The sequence below is a fragment of the Aedes albopictus genome, chromosome 2 (genome assembly GCF_035046485.1).
Source record: "Aedes albopictus strain Foshan chromosome 2, AalbF5, whole genome shotgun sequence".
Classification (NCBI taxonomy): domain Eukaryota; kingdom Metazoa; phylum Arthropoda; class Insecta; order Diptera; family Culicidae; genus Aedes; species Aedes albopictus.
The window spans coordinates 204,496,267-204,516,899 of NC_085137.1; the positions used below are offsets into that span (position 1 = coordinate 204,496,267).

At 40.4% G+C, this 20,633-nt stretch overlaps 1 protein-coding gene across 1 annotated transcript in view; it reads right to left on the minus strand.

Moving 5' to 3' along the window:
- Positions 1-20,633, minus strand: part of LOC115264998 (myosin-I heavy chain-like) — a 71,710-nt gene that overhangs the window by 46,729 nt on the left and 4,348 nt on the right. Inside the window, exon 3 of the mRNA XM_062847931.1 lies at positions 8,917-9,341. Coding sequence (XP_062703915.1) covers positions 8,917-9,341 — 425 coding nt within the window. The remainder of the gene's footprint in view (positions 1-8,916; positions 9,342-20,633) is intronic.

A 20,633-nucleotide genomic window follows, 5' to 3' on the forward strand; every position in this document is an offset into this window, starting at 1 on the left:
CCCGCCATCAACGTCAATCCACATTTATTGTTACGTATCTGTTTCCTATTAACTAACAATCCTAATTGATCCTATCATCGAATTAGGTACGAACCGTGTGAATTCTGCACCATCCATCCACTATGCAATGCCCAAGCAACACACATGTTATACTAGAGTTACGACAGCGCAAGTTTTGGTTGTATAGAAGTTTATTTTACGTAATTCTAACATTGTGTTGAAATAACGTAAAATAAACTTCTATACAACCAAAACTTGCGCTGTCGTAACTTTTATATAACATGTGTGTTACTTGGGTGTACCATCTATCATCAGCAGCGCGTGCAACAACAGCGTTGAAACACTTGCTGGAAGCTTCGCAGCTTGATTGGAAATGAATTTCATTAAAATTAATTCCAGCTCCGGTGGACCGACTACCGTCACTAGTAGTGACCATTATCTACATCAACAGTCCATGCTGGGGGAGAGCATTCATTCAGCGTTGGTCTGTCTGCAGTGATGATGATTATTATTTTGCTTTTGTTTACACTGCACCACCGTTGTAGTTGTTTTCAGACGAGCGGCATAAGATGGCTTTAAAGTGGTAATTTTATTTACCATCCTTCTAACACAATGTCACTGGGAAACATGAACCATAATACAGGCCATCTGATTGAATGCAGTTATTTTTAAGCATATTCCGCGATTCATCGTATTATCCACTACCTACATCTAAAAGTATTTGGCTTCATCTTTTCACAAATATAAGTTCACTTTTTCCGAATACTATGATCGTGATTGTTACCGAGACTTTTTTGAATATGTCTCTGAATTCCGGAGCCGCCATTTTGGTTTTTACCACCACCTTGGATATTTTGGTCGCCATTTTTGGAATCCAGACATTTTTCCCATACCAGATATACCCATACAGCATAGTTTTAGAGCCTATAACTCCATTGAACAGCCACCATTTAGAATTTTGAACCACCTTATTGGATTTAAGACCGTTATCTTAGATATTTTTAGTCATTTTTCTGGAGTTCAATCTTCTCCATACAAAATATACCCATATTACATGGTTTTAGATCCAACAACACCATTAAACAGCTGCCATCTTGAATTTTCAGTTGACATCATTTTAGACTGCCATCTTGAATATTCTGATCACCATTAGGACATCTTCCCTATACCAAATATACCCAAATTGCATGGTTTTGGGGCCTAAAACGCCATTGAACAGCCGCTATTTTGAATTTTTAGCCACCATTTTGGGTTTAAGACCGCCATCTTGGATATTATAGTCGCCATTTTTGAACTCCAGACATCTTTCTTATACCTAACCCATATTGCATGATTTTAGAGCCTGAAACACCATTAAACAACCGCCATCTTGAATTTGGAGCCGCCATCTAGGATTTTCGAACGCCATTTTGGATATTCTGGTCGCCATTTTTAGATTTCAGACTTCTTCCCTATACAAAATATATCCCATATTGCATGGTTTCAGTGCCTAAAACACCATTGAACAGCCGCTATTTTGAATTTTGAGCGGCTATTTTGGATTTTAGACCGCCATCTTGGATGTCGGCATTTTTGAACTACCATCTTGCATATTGCATGGTTCAGGGCCTAAAACACCATTAAACTGTCGTCATCCTGAATTTTGAGCCGCCATCTTGATATTTTGGTCATCATTTCTGGACTCCAGACATATTTCTCATGAAAAATACACCCATATTGCATGATTTTAGAACCTAATACACCATTAAACAGCCTCTTGAATTAGGAGCTGCCATCATGAATATTAGGCTGCCGTCTTGAATTTGGGGCCGACATCGTGGGATTTCTAGTCTCCAGTGTTGAGTTCCGCACAAAATTCGTCAACCATGCTAAAGACTATAAAAATCGTCGCAGTTTCATGTGTCGCATGATAGGGCTTAGTTTTACCGGTGCTGGTCCGGATCACTGAATTTTTTTTTTTGTCTGTATTAACGAAATTTTTAACCCTAGGTTAGTTCATCTCGGGACCCACGCTTTACTTCCCTTCCGAAGGAAGAACTCACATTTTGTGAGTATGTCGGGAGTGGGATTCGATCCCAGGTCCTCTGCGTGATAGTCTTGTGTTCTAACCACCACACCAGGTCCGCTCCACATCACTGAAATGGCCATAACACAGGAACGCCTTGACCGATCCAGACCATTTTAAATAGCAAACAATGTGGTAAAATTATGGATCAATTCGAGCTACAACCCGAAAAATCGGATAATGGGAAGTGCCTTAAAAGTGAATGAACTTATTTTGCGCACATATATTCATACATACACACATATAGATATCATCTCAGTTCGTCGAACTGAGTTGATTGAGTTCGTTTTTTGAGTGAACATATAGCCTTTCAGTACACTTTGGTGTACGAGAAAGGCAAACATATACATAAAAAACATTAAATCTACATCAATATCGCTGATGAAATCTCTGTGTGATTTCCTGCAGGAATATCTGAGAGAATGGTTTCCAGCTTTTCCGCAAGAATCCTTTTAAGAATCTCTGGAAGACCCTGTAGAAAAAAAATCTGACGGAATCCGTGGAGGATTTTCTAAGACATTCTTAAGAAATACTTGTAGCAATTTTTGGAAGAGAAATAATTCCGTCAAGAACGTTCTTCTAAAGCAATGTAAAGCAATCTTGAGAATTTCCCTAATATTCTCTTGTAGAATTTCTAAAGCAATCCTTAGAGAAAATTCTTAAAAAAGTTTCTAAGAAACCTATGAAGTAGGTAGTTCTAATTTTCTTATTCTTAATGTATCCGTTAATCAGGCGGATACAAATTTCATTTTGATTTTGTCTCCCCGCCCTTCAAACATTTTTAGCAGGATTTTGCATTTTGAAGGGGCAGACAAAAAAAATATTTATCAAAATATCGGGTCTTGCTAGAAATTCTTGAACAAATCCAATGAGTTTTTGCTTAAATATTTTATTATTTTTATTTCCCTCTCTCGACCAGCCAAAGAGTGATGGGACAAAAAGTGTACATAGGTAAATATTTGTAACGGCCGATTTTTCTAAAAAAAATCCATGTAATATTTTTGAGAAAGTTCATGATAGGTTTTCTAGATGAATGCTTTGAAAAAATGTTTATTCTTCCATGAACAAAAAAATACTGAAGAAATTCGTGAATGAATTTCTGGAGCAATCTATGCAGAAATTTTTGAGAGGTATTTTTCTAAAGGATTGCATGCAACAGTTTTGGAAGCTTTCCGTGAAAGGCTTTTTAAGGAGTTCTTGGAGAAATCAATGGAGAACATTCTAATGTCTAAAGAAATCCCTAGAAGATGTTGTGAAAGAATTTTTGACTGAATTTCTTTAGAATTTCTAGGATGTTTATTTTAAGTAAATCTACGAGGAGTTTCCAGTTTTTTTAAATCGTTGGGAGATTTTTTCAGGAACTCGGGAAAGATTTTTCAAATAATTCCTGGGATGGATTTGAGCAAGGGTTCATGAAAGAATTTTCGAAAAAGTTTTGTCGAAGTAATCCTTGGAGAAATTTGTAAAGAAATCTGTGGAAGAAAATCTAGAGATATTTCAGAAGAAATTATTAGTCAAATTTATAATAAACGCCATAAAAGACTTTCTGAAAGAATCCCTCGAAAAATGTGTGAAGAAACCCCTAGGGCAGTTTCTGTAGGAGCCTTGCAGAATATTCCCGAATGGATCGTACAATTAAAAAAAGTCCTCAGAAAAATTTCTAAAGAAATTCCAGCACAATTTTCGGATAGAAATTGTGAAACTTCTGGAGGAAACCCTAGTGGAATTTCTCGAAAATTAAAAGCTGGGAAATTTCTTATTAAATCCTTGGAATAATTTTCAAAGTAACCCCAGCACAAAGTATTGAAGAAACTTCTGGAACATTTTCTTAAAATTTCTGGTATAGTTTCTGAAAGCATCACTGAAAGTTTCATTCAGCCTCCTAAGATGTTAAGATTTTCGCACCACGATGGTGTAGTGGACACTCAGCGTGCCTGTCTAGGTCATATTGACCCCAATGTCCTTCTAGGGTTAAAGAAACCTCTGTAGAAATTTCTGAATAATTGTCTAAAGAAATTCCTAAAGGAGCCTCTAAGCTAATTTTTGACATAATCCCTGGAGGAATTTCTGTTAAAACTCATGTATATTTTTTTTTTTTTTGAAAAAATGAGAAAATTTCAAAAGCAAAACATGCAACATGCTTTGGACTAATTCTTTGTGGAAGTTGTAGAGGGATATTGAGAAGGAATCCCTGAAGCAATTTCTGAAGCAATGGATCATTAAAATAATCAAAACGGCCACTATGGAATGAACAGATAGCGCCACAGTAGCCACAGTGTTCGACATAACTCCACTGCTGTCACAATGCTAATGTCCATATACGGTGGCGCCTTACTTTACAGATAGTGGACGCTAGAAAAGTTGGCTTTATTAATCCATTCGCAAGGGAAAGTTTTTGAAACAATTCGTAAAAGAATTTCAGAAAAAATGAATCCCTGAGTGATTTTTTTGAACTTTTTGAATATTTTGGAACATTTTTTGCAAATAACGTTGTATGTACATTGCTCAAAACATTGGCATTTGAATCAACCATACATATTTTTGTAGAAGCCGGGGCCCGTGGCGTAGTTGGTTACACGTTCGCTTTATATGCGGATGGTCATGGGTTTGATTCCCAGCCCCGGCACTTGCAATTTTTCGTTCCCCCAAGAGCGGCTGACAGTGACCCTCTTCTGAGCCCCGTGGCTCAAACGGACCCGGATACCTGGACATCGGCGAACTGCTACTCATAATGAAACCCCAACCGGACTGGAAAGGAACAACGATCATCCATCATCTTTGTGCTCATCCTTCTACCATAGAGTAGAAAAGTGAAAGCAACAGAAAGGTAACTAGTTCGATAAAGTAGAATAGAATCTAGGCACTGTACAAACTGTAAGTGCAGCTGTCAATTGAAATCGCTGACGTAGTGCCCTAGTGGACAATACAGCTGTAATTAGGTTAAGTGATTAAGAATAAAAAAAATATATATTTTTGTAGACAAAAGATTTCGATTGTAACAAGCTAGTGATTTATTCGTTATCTAATCTAGCGAGAATTACTAATATATGGCAAAAACTCCGAGCCATTTATCCAAAACTAAATTTTCATACGGTTGTTACATGTTTTGATAAACAATTTAAATTAAAATAAAAAAAATGTGCTTCGATTTTATTGAAATTTTGAAATCAAGGTATACCTGTATCTCGAAATCCTGATTAACTGCAAAGATACAGTCTTCGGCGAAGTTGTTCAAAATGTCACTAACATCTTAAAGACAAACAGTTTGGATTGCTATTCTGCCACTAGGTGACACTAGAGGGTATGTAAAAATGAACATTTTTGACCAGCTCTTTCTTGCGATCCCGATCAGATAGAAAGTTCAAGTCTTCGGTAAAGTTGTTCAGAAGGTCGTTGGCTTGGTTTATAATCTTGCCGCTAAGTGACGCTAGTGAGCATGTAAAAAATGGTATTTTTATCAGCTTTATCTCTCGATCAGAAGGAATTTTGCATCGTAAAAGCAAGCAACTTGGCTCGCAATACTGCCGCTGGGTGACCCTAGTGATCATGTAAATACATATGGGCATTTTTAAATAGCTCTCAAGTAAATTAGACCTGAAAGTTGAAAAAGTTGATTTTTTCAGCACAAGTCGTACATTTATTCAACGAGGCTTGCTGAGTTGGATAAATACGAAGAGTGCTAAAAAAATCGAGTTTTGCAACGAGTTCCATACAAAATTTTATGCAATGATTTTTTTCATAATGCAAGCCATTTGAGTTACATAATGTTCATTATGCAACTCAAATGAGTTGCATTATGAACATTATACAACTATTCTTCATTATGCAACTCATTTCAGTGGCATAATGAGCCAGTTCGGAAAAATTGGCCATTATGATACCAAAATGAGTTACATAAAATGTAAATTATGATACTGAATTGCATAAAGTAATAACAAGCATTTTTATTAGAGCTTTTAATTCTTTTCAACACAGTCTGATCTAAGACTAATAGTAATATAGCTGCGGAAATATTTTTTAGAGGTTTTAATTGTAATTATACCCTGGGCTCCAAATCGAATTGATTTATTATGCTTATTATTATCTTTATCAACGAAATTTTCAGGCCAGAGCCAATTTATCTCGGATCTTTAATTGATATGTTATTTCAAATAACATTGGGCTTTACCTCATTATTTCATACCTTTGGCGGGTCGAACATTTTAATTGAGACTCTTTTCTTTTATAGGTAACCTCTTCAAAATTGAGTATTGAAACTGTAGTTGATTTAGTTGATGTTTTTGCAATGTTGCCATTTCAATACGTAATACTTCAATAATCAGAAGCGCTACTTTCAATGTATTTTTGAAATGTGTCGAAGAAAACCTAAAAGTCGTTGTAGGTAGTTCTTAAGGCGAAACTGGAAGCATTTCCTCACTTTTTGGTTTTTGATTTTCTATTAAATAACGAAGCAATATTTTCAAAATCGGTTTTCGTGCACATGTTGAGTATGGATCAAGGTATCTTCTGATTTTTTTTTGTAGTGGAAAATGTTTTTCGTTTTTGCAAAAACCATTTTTGAACAAAATTTCACAAAAAAATGGTTTCTGCAAAAATGGAAAACATTTTCCACCTCAAAAAAATTTAGAAGATACCTTGATCCATACTCAACATGTGCACGAAACCCGATTTTGAAAATATTGCTTCGTTGTTTAATAAAAAATCAAAAACCGAAAAAATGAGAAAATGCTTCCAGTTTCGCAAGCAGAAACATAAACTGCAAAAGCGTTTAACAGTAATGAGCTTACTCATCCGGCTAGCTAAAAATCCATTAAAAGGCAAACACTGCTCACTGCGTAGAAAATTTCTGTTTTCACTATTGTTCGAAAATTGACCAAATTTTGCTAATCTACCGTCATCTAAGGCAGTGGTATGAAAAGTGAAATGATATTTCTACAAAAAAAAACATTTCGATTGCGAGGTTGATTGGAGTAGCCCGTGTCTACACCACCGACATCTTGTACAATGCCTAATCTCTTTCTCTGCGCGAAGAATTATTCCCAGACTGTCATCAACTTGTAGTCGCACGCAACGAAGCAGAATGCAAAGATGAAAATCCAGCCGTTTGCAGTCGGCTCCAGTGATTCAGCGGGCGCGAAACGCGACCGGATCGAAGGATTATAAAGCAGTTGTGTTTAATTAGCGATTCGTTTAAGTTGCTGTACTATTTGGAATGGGGTACTCCGCCAAGCGGATTGGCCATCATCCGGTCGAACGCCTAGTCAATGAGCGAGAGAAGAATACACATACAGTCTAGACTCCTACTACACGGCTTCCGTCTACACGGTCACCTATTACACGGATTCCTATTACACGGCCGTCCGTGTTGTGGGAATCACAGAGCTTATGGGATTTCGCCTAATTGGGGGTGTGAACGAATATCTCAGGCGTATTACAAGATAGCACCATACTTTCTTTGACAAAGTTGTAGTACTAGAATAGATCTACCACACAATGCCAACTATCATCCAATTAGTTGGCAATTTGGCCGATAGAGGCGCTATGTTTGCCCACGACGGCCCTCTTCTATCTGCTCTGGATCCCGAGCTAGAGATGTTTAAAACTTCACTTCACGACTAGCGCCACCTAGCGGCGAAATCACCAACTAATTGTTAAATCACCAGATTGCTTTTGACTTCCTAAAGAACTTTGTCGAAGACGGCACTTTTCTATCTGCTCTGGATCTCGAGATAGCGGAGTTTGAAGCTTTGCTTGACAAGTAGCGCCACCTAGCGGCGAAATCACCAACTAATTATTAAATCGCCAGATAGTTGTTGACCTACTGTACAACTTTGCCGAAGACAGCATTATTCCAAATAAATTAGATCTAGAGATATCGCATGTGATAACTTATGAGTGCTTCTATTGGCGAGTGTACATAGCAACCACTTCTACATAGCGCCTCTATCGGCCAAATTGCCAACTAATTGGATGATAGTTGGCATTGTGTGGTAGATCTATTCTAGTACTACAACTTTGCCAAAGAAAGTATGGTGCTATATTGTAATACGCCTGAGATATTCGCTCACACCCCCAATTAGGCGAAATCCCATAAGCTCTGTGATTCCCACAACACGGATTCCTACTGCACCCCCGAACCAACCGTGTAGTAGGAGTCTAGACTGTATTTTTCTGTAGGCAAAAGCCTACTTTAGCCAGGCTTAGCCGTAATGACCGGCTTAATGTAGCAACACTTCCCCTCCGTCAGAGCGCGCATCATCGTTAAGACCCCTTGACGGCAGTGCATTAATCGCCACGGGGAGCCGCCCGCCGGAGAAATTGTAGGCAGAGTATACCGTTGCTGTTTCTTTTGCAGCAATAAATGGCTATAAGTCTTAAGTCGGTATATTTTTAAGAAGATGCAGGGAAGTGTGTCGAACTGTTACTGTTGGATTGTGAATAAATACTGCCGAACGCAAATGATTCAATCTATTGCGAATGCATATTTATTTCTCTATGCACTATGCTTATGTTCTATGTACATTACTTAGAAATTTTCATAATACGGTTTGTTTTATGAGTAATCCAACATTTTGAATGAAAATGAGGGTCTTTCAACGCAACTAGTTGTGCGACTAAAAAGCAAAAGACGCTCAAATTAACCAACTAAAACCATAAAACCGCACTCGACCGAACACGGTTACAATCGTGATGGAGACGTTTTTATGACAACTTCATTTGCCGCAGAGTCATAACTGAAGTCTGGGGGGCTCAAATAACTCGGCCTGGCAACAAACCGCACCAACCAGACTGCACTAAATAACTCAAGCCTAATAAAACAAATAACTATCTGCTCAACAGTATGTACTTACGAAAAACTTCCCCTCGTTGAATCTGGTGTGGAGCGTTCGCATGACCGCATCCTCGGTTAGCGGTCCCGGCAGGTGTATCAGGTCGTCTAGTTTCACCGTTTTGGAGCCGGACCCATTGCCGGCGATTCCACCGCCGCTGCTGCCATCTTTGCCCCCAACAGTGGGTCGACCACCTCCGTGCGAGTGGTGTGTGAGGGTTCCGCCGATGATTGTGCCACCTCCGGGACCGCCAGAGTTACCACCTGGCGAGATAAGATGGGCACCACCACCCAGCCCAGCTCCCGAGCCCCCCAGGGGACTCTGGTTCTTGCCTGTGTAGCCGACCGCTGTCCTCCGCGGAAGAGTTCCGCCACCTGTTAGACCGGCATTCGCGCCGATGCCGCTGCCACCGCCGCCACCACCACCAACGCCACACTGCGCTGAATCTGGAAACGGAATAGAGAAAACACGATTTAACAACATTATTACTCCCGTCCGCGGTGGGTTCTAGAGGTTGTAGATGCCATGTAGACTTGTAAGGAATGCCCGTAGTAGCAAAGCGCGGCATACGTGTAAACATGCTTCAATCTTGGGGTTCGTCCGAAGGAAATCAAATGTAGCTTCAAATGGGTGTCGGCAGTACTTTGTGGTGGGTTATCTGCAAGTCAGCACACGCATTCGGAATTTAGATTACATTATGCAGGAACGTCTGGAAACTCAGGGCAGCAATGTATGAAAAGTAATATCTTTTGAGCGTGATCACCTTTAAGTTGCATCTGTCGGACACGGTTCTTTCATCCACTTGGCTGAGTAATGGATATTTGCTAGCAACATGAAAAAGATTAAGAGATATCATTCATACAAATACCTCAGTGGGGAAGTAAGTTCATTCTTCTTTTCAAGATAGTTCAACAGAGCAAGTCAAAAAGTTTTCAAAAGTCAAACAAGTGAACACGTGCATAGACGAGTGCACCGATGAACTGAATTCATCGCGGTCCGAGAATTTTGACACTACAGCGGGGTCGTTCCCAATCAGAATTCTTCATTTCTGATTGGAAATCTTTCACTTCTGATTGGAAGCGACCCCGCTGTAGTGTCAAAATTCTCGTGCCGCGATGAATTCGGTTCATCGGTGGATAAGTCCATTGGACCATAGACGAGTGCACCAATGAACTGAATTCATCGCGGTCCGAGAATTTTGACACTAAAGCGGGGTCGCTTCTAATCAGAAGTGAACGATTTCCAATCAGAATTGAACAATTCTGATTGGGAATGGCCCCGCTCTAGTGTCAAAATACTCGGACCGTGATGAATTCAGTTCACCGGTGCACTCCTTAATAGACGAGTGCACCGATGAACTGAATTCATCGCGGTCCGAGAATTTTGACACTACAGCGGGGTCGTTCCCAATCAGAATTGTTCAATTCTGATTGGAAATCTTCCACTTCTGATTGGAAGCGACCCCGCTGTAGTGTCAAAATTCTCGGACCGCGATGAATTCAGTTCATCGGTGCACTCTTCTATTACGCTCAATCTACAGACCAGTGCAGCGATGAACTTCTCACTAAACTAAAAACTCTCATTTTTAGTAAACACCCATGCCGCACAGGGACTGTGTTGGAAACACACATTTTTTTTAAATTGCTCGTAGGGTAATTCGCCAATTGTTGAACGGTTAGTACCGGCATTTTGGTTTTCGTTTGTTTTTCCGTGCATAATTCCACTTTAGTTGAAAAATATCCAGTGAACGTCTAGGTCTACTTATCCCTTATACTGCCCATTGAATTTGTATTTCCTTAAATTCCATTTTCTAAGAGAAAATAGAACATTCGTATGGGAAGTCTGTAACCCAAATATTGAACGCTTCCTTAAGCTAGCTCATCCTAATGTTGGACGGTTCTCGCCAATTGTTGAACGGTTGAAGCTTTGTTCGTAATTGATGACGTATAACCCGACATCAACCTATCATTCACTTGTTTTTATTTTGGCCACCGAACCCAACATAGACCCAGCAGTTATCTGATATGAGTCCAACAGTGGTCCAACAGGCCCATACAGCCGAGGCGGTAAACGCACGGGTATTCAGCATGACCATGCTGAGGGTGACGGGTTCGATTCCCGGTCGGTCCAGGATCTTTTTGTAAAGGAAATTTCCTTGACTTTCTTGGGCATAGAGTTGCTTCGTGCCTGCCACACGATATACACATGCAAAATGGTCATTGGCAGAGGAAGCTCTCAGTTAAAAACTGTGGAAGTGCTCATTGAACACTGAGAAGCAGGCTTTGTCCCAGTGAGGACGTTACGCCAAGAAGAGGAGTGAGAGGAGTGGTCCTACATTTGATAAAATTTGACCCGACTTTGACCCGACATCCGATATTTTTTTCGCTCTGGCGGATTTTTTTTCCAGGTTTTTCGTGTTTTGTGCCCAGCTAGTCCGAGCTAGTGACAATTCATTTAAATTACAAGTAATCGCACATTTGAAGAGAACTATAGTGGACTGAAACGACTGAAACCATTCTAAACATGACTAGATGCAAAAATGGCAGAGATGATTTGATTAGAAGCGGAAACGATAGAAGAAAAGTACGTCTTTAAAAGCCCCTGAAACTCTCCTAGAAACCCATGGGACCTACTCAACCCCCAAGAACACTCATGGGACGACCCTGAAATCCCTTGAAAACGCATGGGTTGCTCCTGAGCCTCCTAGAACGCCTTAAAATACTCCTGGGAGCCCCTTAACACTCTGAATTCCTCTTGAACACCTCTGGAACGCCCTTGAAACCCATGAAATGCACGGTTAGGTAAAGTGAAAAAAAAATTCTAGCAGTCATGCTAGAGCGTAGGTTATGCCAGTGTTCAACAATTGGATCATGGATTTCTTCAAATAAAATTACAATGAAAATGTGATTTTAAACAATGTTAAACTGTTAATGACATCCTTCCAGTTCTTGTAACTATGGTGTGCCTTTGATATTTGTAGTCGATTTGTCCGCAAAGCTTATTTCGTAACAGCAATTTCTTAAAATTAATCTTAAGAATTGTGCAGTTTTCGTGTCATCAGCGGTACAAAATTTTCAATCAATTTTTTTGGCGTAAAATATGTATAGTTTTGTAACTTAATTAGAGCAATATCAGAAACTGTTCAACATTTGGGTAGTGTTCAACAATTAGCGCATTACCCTACGCTCACATTTTTGCAAAATATCAATATTTTTCGGTATGTGAAGGTGGTTTATAAACCCAGTGAGGTTGCCATATCGAAATTATTGCAAAGTACATGCTCATGTGAGCGTACGAGCAATTTAAAAAAAAATGTGTGTTTCCAACACAGTCCCTGTGCGGCATGGGTGTTTACCAAAAATGTGCAGGCCGAACACATTTTTGAGCGTCGCCGTTTTTGCGTGTTCGAGTTCACTCTTAAATTCTATTTAGGCGCTGTTCATAGACTACATGAACTCATTTTGGGCTACCTCAGACCTATCCCCCATCATTCCTTGTGAACTTTTCTTCAATTTTCACAATTTCTAAATTTTATATGGAGCGTGGACTTTAGGCAGACCCCTCCCCCTTACAGTTACGTAGTTTATGGACAGGCCCTTAGTGGTGGATAACGATTGCGAGCTGTTATTTTTTTCCTTTGTTTTCATGAATTACTATTTCAAGTGATGCAAAAGCTGCATTTACATACATGGAGTGGCCAAATTGTTTGGGATAGGCAACTTTTTTTCTCACAAAATAGATCAACATGCTGTAACTTTTCGTAGAATGCATTAAAAATTATCAAATTTTAATTGTTTGTCAACCTATTCTATGTGCATCATTGATACAAATTTGAGCTCGATTGATAGATCTGTCACGAAGCTAGAACCGTTCTCATAAAACACTATTTTTTGAGCAACTAATTTTGGTCCCAAGTTCGCAAAAGATTCACTAACGGAGCTCAAATTTGTACCAATGATGCACATATAATAGGTTGAGAAACAATCAAAATTTAAGAATTTTCGATGCACTCTATGAAAAGTTACAGCTTTTTGAACTTTTGCGTGAGAGAAAAAAAGTTGCCTATCCCCTGTATTTACGCAATTTCATAAATGAAAATCAAGGTAAATAAATTGAACAAACTATCAACTGGGTGGCATTTGATAAACGTGGACCTCGCTGTAATGTCAAAATTTACTGAACAAATGAACTCGCAGCTGGCGATCGAACACACGGATTTACCAATTAAACGTTTAGGTGGCGCCAGATTTACAGAAAATGAGCTTGTTTCCATGACCACCTAGATAACACGACTCCGCTCAAAAGTTTGCACGAGACGAAATCATCAAATAACGTAAACATTTAGAGGATCCCTGATGAGATCCAAATTGGGATTGAAACGTTGGAGTCAAGAAAATAAATTCGTAGGAAAATTTATTAAGACTGCAAGCCAGACCAAAGTTCGTTCGAAGTAATCTTGACAGTCGAAAATCGCAAGGTAAATAATTTCGTTTTATTTGCTCATACAATACCCATAGATTGGATTTTCTCCAATTTATACACTGTTCTTTGGGATTACTACGTCGTAGTAATGATTTGGAATTTCACATGTTAATATTCCAATCAAAGAATCTTCCTTCTTCTGTCTGACTTTTCTTTCAAGAAATATTGGTGTTCACATTTAATTCCATTCAATAGCATTTCTCCTTATCATTAATGGGCAACTGCGAGAACTAATAAATTTTATTTTATGGTGTCCTCGAAGATGTAAATTTACTGGTTTTGACCTCTAAATTTGAAACTTTGAAGACGCTCGAATATGTCAGAATCACGACACCAAAAATTACATGATATTTCTCTAGGTGTGCAGTAATTTGAAGTTCCCGTACTTTTTATGTTCAATGTTCTAGAATGTTTTAGAACCTAATAAACAATCAGATCGGAAACAATAGTTTGGTCAATTACGCTTCTATTATTTTTGATGCCATTTCTATGTATACATTTATGTACTTTGGTACACCATTCCGATAGGTGTTCCCCAATCAAACCACCGCCACCATTCACCCCAAATGAGCAGCACCTAATTAGTTTTGTAGCTTCTTGGGAATGTCTTTAATGGGCTCCGTTTAGATGGCGATCGAATAGTCGTTATCGTGATAGGCCAAGTCCATCTAAAAAAATATGTTAATAGCTTCGAAGCGAATGGCTCCTCTCTGATGGACTAGAGTAGGTATGTACGCACACTAGAGACTGAGACAGAGCGAGTCAGGTGTAAGACGAGGGCCCCTTTTTCGGGTGAATACATCTAGTCATCGCTTGTCCAGTTGCTATTAAGAGATCTTAGGTCACTAAGCCAGCCCGCATGAGGGACTGGCATCGCTCTTCGAATCAACTGAGCGCTAGGCTCAAGCCATACAACCTATCTCTGCAAACTAGAGAGGAAGAGAGGCCGCCAGACCCTTGGATCCACAGCACTGCTTAGGAAAGGAAACGATGTTCACGGCGCGATGGGGACGTTAAGTTGAGCGGCAATAAAAAAAAGTCTTTCTCTAACCGCTGGTAAAAGCATCATCAGCCACCAATTTGTTTCACAGCATCCCTTCACCTCGGCGGCGGTGGCGGTGGCTGGCTGTCCGACCAGCTCCACAACCAATAACAGTTACTTTTAGATTTCCTTCTTCGGAAACGACGACGGACGCCCGCTGAGATACGTTGCATGACGAAACCAAGCTTTCTACGTTTCTGTTTTTTTTCTCCTGTGAAGAGATGAACTTGGGGGGAAGTAAATAGATACATGGAGATACGAACGTGTAAGCGTTGCGAAACCCACCTGTCTTGAATCGCCAAGGCTGATTCCCTAAATAATGTTAGCCACAGCACAGGTGCGAAGTAATCAGTACTCATATGTAGCAATGGTGAATGTTTTAAGTGCTTGATACCGTATCATGGGATCTTCTTACCGGCTGCCACAAAACAGCTAGCATGATAACTCGTAAACGCAAGCATTCAGCAGACACCTTTGATGCCTTTTTATGATCCATCAAGCAGGAATGATTGAACTTCAAATGGTAAATAAAATATCTGGAATGTATTACTAGCGGAATTTATGAGAAATTTTCCTTGTGAGATTTATTTATTTCGAGATACCTACAATATTAATAGGCAGTAAACCATAAAGAAAGCTATGAGAGCAGGAATTCGTCTTCCATGATTATTCTACGAATAACTTACAGGTCAAATTTGAACAGTTCCCTCGGAGATTTCAACAAAAGCGTAGATCTATGTGGTATTATGTATGTTTTAGAGACGCATCAAGGCTTTTCAGGGAATATCAATAAAGTTCCGAGGTGATTTCCGTTGGATTGATCCATTAGTCTCTGGAACGCACCTAAAACAACCCGGAAAACTCTTGAGTGCTCCGGAAACCCCTGAAACGCTTTAAAGCTTCTTAAAGCTCTCTTAAATCTCTTGGAGCATATCTGAAATTCGTACGGAATACCCTTGACACCCATGGAAAGTCACTGGAATCACTTAAAACACCCCTGAAGCCCTTCGAAAACTCTTGAGTGCTCCTGAAACCCCTGCAACGCTTTAAAGCCTCTTAAAACTCCCTTACTTCTTGGAGCACCCCTGAAATTCAATGAAAACATATGATACTCCTTGGAATACTCTTGACTCTCAGAAACACCCCTGACATTTCCGGAAAGCCGCTTACATCCCCGTAACAGCAGTTTTTTAAATTTAATTTTACGAACTGTGTAGTTCGTGTTATCAGCGACAATCAATCAGTTTAACCATTTTTTTAATGAAATGGGTGGAATATCGTGGAGCTCATATACACGCTCCCAAATCAGCCGTTAAAATTTAGCGAGAACTACCTTTGCTCGATTTACAAAACGATGTTCAAAAACTGTTCATCAATTTATAAACTACTTTATTTGCAACACTTCTGCATCGATTATTTTGCAATATTTGGAAAACTGCGTCACTTCAAATAATCTAATACAAGCAGTCTGAGACAAACGTTCCCAAAAATAATGATCTTTTTCTGGCTGGGTGTGTTACTGTGGATCGTTCTCAAAGCTCTCTGCAAGCAAAGTGATCTTGAACCGGATATGGGAGAAGATTGTCACGATCTTCCGTCAGCAGGGAATCATTAAATACGAGAAGGATTTTGATCGTCTTAGTAACGAAAACATGCGGGGTAATCTGCGGCCCCTGGGAAAATGTGGGCATCATTGCTGCAATCTCATGCAGAAAAGTATTGCTCAACGGTGTTTTCCGATCTTATGCGGTTCGATACTGAGGTAAGGCAAGGATGAAAGTATACAACTCTCGCATAGGAATATTATAGTACTGGTAATACCGGTACTGCTCACCAATTTTTGCTGCCGATAGATGGTGAATATCACACTGAAACACTGAATTTCGGACATGTGGAATTAATCATATGCAGTGAATCCAAATTCAACCATCGCGCAACAAAAATGACAAATACGGTGGAGAAGCACTGGTGAGAGCACTACACTGGGTAATCACCAAGATTTGGGAGGATGAAGTATTACCGGAGGAATGGATGGAAGGTATCGTGTGTCCCATCTACAAAAAGGGCGACAAGTTGGATTGCGGGAACTATCGCGCGATCAAACTACTGAGCGCTGCCTACAAGATACTCTCTCAAATTTTATGCCGCTGTCTATCACCGATTGCAAGAGAGTTCGTGGGGCAATATCAGACTGGATTTATGGGTGAACGCGCAACAACGGACCAGATGTTCGCCATCCGCCAGGTGTTGCAGAAATGCCGCGAATACAACGTGCCCACACATCACTTGTTCATCAATTTCAAATCGGCGTATGATACAATCGATCGAGAACAGCTATGGGAGATTATGCACGAATACGGATTCCCGGATAAACTGATACGATTGATCAAGGCGACGATGGATCGAGTGATGTGCGTAGTTCGAGTATCAGGGACACTCTCGAGTCCCTTCGAATCTCGCAGAGGGTTACGGCATGGTCTTTCGTGCTTGCTGTTCAACATTACCTTAGAAGGTGTAATGAGGAGAGCGGGGATAAACACGAGTGGAACGATTTTCACGAAGTCCGTTCAGTTGCTTGGTTTCGCTGATGATATTGATATTATAGCTCGTAAATTTGAGACGATGGCGGAAACGTACATCCGACTAAAGAGTGAAGCCAGGCGAATCTGATTAGTCATTAATGTGTCGTAGTCAAAGTACATGATGGCAAAGGGCTCCAGGGAGGAATCACCGCGCCCGCCACCCCGAATTTATTTCGACGGTGATGAAATCGAAGCGGTTGAAGAGTTCGTGTACTTGGGCTCACTAGTGACCGCCGACAACGACACCAGCAGAGAAATTCAGAGGCGCATTGTGGCAGGAAATCGTGCTTACTTTGGACTCCGCAGAACTCTACGATTGAAAAAAGTTCGCCGTAACACGAAGTTAACTATCTAAATACAAAACGCTGATTAGACCGGTCGTCCTCAATGGGCACGAAACATGGACCCTACGTGCAGAGGACCAACACGCATTTGGAGTTTTCGAACGGAAGGTGTTGCGTACCATCTACGGCGGAGTGCAGATGGAAGACGGGACTTGGAGAAGGCGAATGAACCACGAGCTGCATCAGCTGCTGAGAGAACCAACCATCGTCCATACCGCGAAAATCGGGAGGCTACGGTGGGCGGGTCACGTCATCAGGATGTCGGATAACAACCCGACTAAAATGGTTCTCGAGAATCATCCGACCGATACAAGAACACGTGGAGCGCAACGAGATAGGTGGGTTGACCAAGTGGAGGGCGATCTGCGGACCCTACGCAGAGTGCGGAACTGGAGACAAACAGCCATGGACCGAGTGGAATGGGGACGGCTACTATGTACAGCAGAGGCCACCCCGGCCTTAGCCTGATCGGTAAGGTAAGTAAGCAACAATAATGACCATGTTGCAGCCTACTTTTGTTGCGACAATCCACCCAATGCGACATAAGTTTGTCCCAACTTGAACAAAATGGGATAAAGATCATGCAACACGAGTTTAGAGATTTTCAAGCCTTGCATTGTGATTTTCGAGCGGTAACTTCGAGTTGGTAAACAGTGCAACGCTGCTGAAGAAGTATTATCAAAATTTCGATTTCGGATTGGTAATAATTGATTATTCACTAATTGAAAAGTAAGCAACAAATTCAGCTTCCGTTTTGTCTGCAACAAAAAAATTCGTAATCATGTCATTATCTGTGACCAGGAATCGCCGAGTGAGTATCGCCGCAACTTCTTTGTTGCTTGTTTTGTGCCTCTTTTGTCTGACAATTTTCTTCACTGATCAAATGTACATCGACAACCTAGTCGACAACTATTTTTCCAAAAACAATATCTCTACTGACAGTGTAGCAAAATTTACCATTTGACGTACTTACGATATGGGAACCAGTTGTGATCCATGAAGTAACATAATGTCAGTTTCTTCGAGTAAACCCCATTCATGTCTCAAAGATTGAAATGCCCACACGAACAACCTAACAGAACGAGACTTGCAATCATTATTGTCGAAATTCATTCACACCGATCAATCATACGAATACACAGCGACAGTGTTGTCCGCTCAAATCCACCCGGGGCTCGGTGGTGGTCGAGCTCGTACAGAGTAGAACCATATACACGTTCCGCAGACCGGCAGCCTGCCGACCAACAACTTGTATCGCATATTAATTTACTTGCAAATCGCCAGACAGATCGTGGCTATGGATGTTTGTTTTCTTCCTTTTGCACTTTTTGAGCGAGTTTCATTTGAAACACCACGGCGTCTAATAACTACATATAAGATTGCGTAACTGCATTGGTTTTTACTTTCATTTGTGGAATGAGTGCGATAATTTCTAGGCCTTTAGTTTGTCTGCATCGTTTAATTTCTAACAGCGACACCAGCTAAACCAACGACCTGGCAGATCTGAACATCTCGGTAGAAATTTCCCACGCACTTCCAATGGCAACGAGGTGGCGGTGTCAATGGTACTTTTATTATGCTAACTCGTATGTGGAGGGTTGGTTAAGTTACTGCTCTAGTGACGACAGCATGGTGACATGCATGCTTCCGTAATTAAAAGCACTTGTGTGTATATTTGTTTCTCTTCCCAGACCAAGAACCATTGTCTAATGATGAATTCGTGCAATGAGATCGTAAGAACTGATAGATTAGACATTGGTGTTGGACTGCTACAAGTTTTGTGATTATCTTAACTGTAGATGTAAGTCTGGTTGGGAAAAAAAACATTAATGCGTGTCATTAAATCTTTATTAAATGTGGCAAAAAAAAGGCGATGCTATCGGCTCTTCTTGAACAAATAATAAATGAGAAGTCATTACCATGCGCCGTTATAATCTGGCTATCTCTTCGATCAGTGTGCAGGATGCGAAAATGCCCTAAGGCGTGAATAAATACGATACATTTCAAGTTTTCTTCGATGGTCATCATTCGCCATATAACTTGAGGTTTAAAGTTTTATCGGTAATGTGCAGTGTACACATAGACTTCATATTGATATTGATTGATATATCGGCTGTTCGAGCATAAAATACAGCAACGATCAATCTTTGTAGACTTATTCGAAATCTAGGAAACCTTGTGAACTCGGTGAACTTTCAGTAAAAATGAAACTGCAAACTCGCGTGTCATGCCTCGTGCCTGTGCGCTTGTCAACAACGCAATTGTTACTAGTCTCTGAATTAACCACTGAAATGTATGTGCTGCCACGATTGATGTATCTGTTGGAAGCCCCAACAGGAAATACGTCTATTGATCGGTTTATTTAGGGCATGATGAACCATCCCCTACGGATACTTTCAAATAAGTCATCGTCTACTGCACTTGAAAATGCCTTCCGCTGAGTGTTGGCAGTGATATTAATCTAGTATCAATTTTTCGAACCCTCTAAGCAGAATATCCTCTTCGAATGGGTGTAATCAGTTGTAACTTTTAAATTCCGCCCTATGTTGGTTAATCCTTTGACAAAGGATAAGCAACATAGGACGGAATTAAAAGGTACAATTGATTACACAGTGATACTAATACTCATCGTATCATCTGGGCAGCTCAAGCATTAGCTTGGAAGGCTCCAGTTTGATGAAGTACTTAAGTAGAACGTATAGATCTACGATTACTTAACACAGGCAATCGCCCTACCTTCATGGTAAATACCTGCCAGAGAGGCAGTGTTAGAAGCGAACCTTTGCTCTAGTAGAACTAGTCACGAGCTGATCAATTGCCATGTGTCAGATGAAGAATTTCTATCTGACTACATCCAGTGATCAACACTCGAATGTTACTTCGCAAATTTTGCGTTTCAGAAATCCTCAATGAACCAACTGGGATCTCTTTAATAATTGATTGTGCTTAAATTCCATGGATTTGGATAGTCACCATCCATTGAAACTCCAAGTGATTTGGATGATGCCGTTGATACTACAACGGCCTTCATCATGGAAACTTTCGAAGAAGCCTGCTTTCTTCGGTCTGCAAAGACCACAAGAGGAACTCCTTGGTGAAATTTTGATCCGACGAAGCTCAGGATACAATGTAGAAAGAGTTGGAACAGACGACGTTTGGCTGATTCGAAGGCTTTCGGGTCGGCTCACAAGACCTACAGGAAAGCTTTCCGGTCTGCTGAATGATCCGGTCAGAAAAACCTTTGTACAAATATTTACAGTTTGAGTGAGGTCACTCGGTTGAACAAAA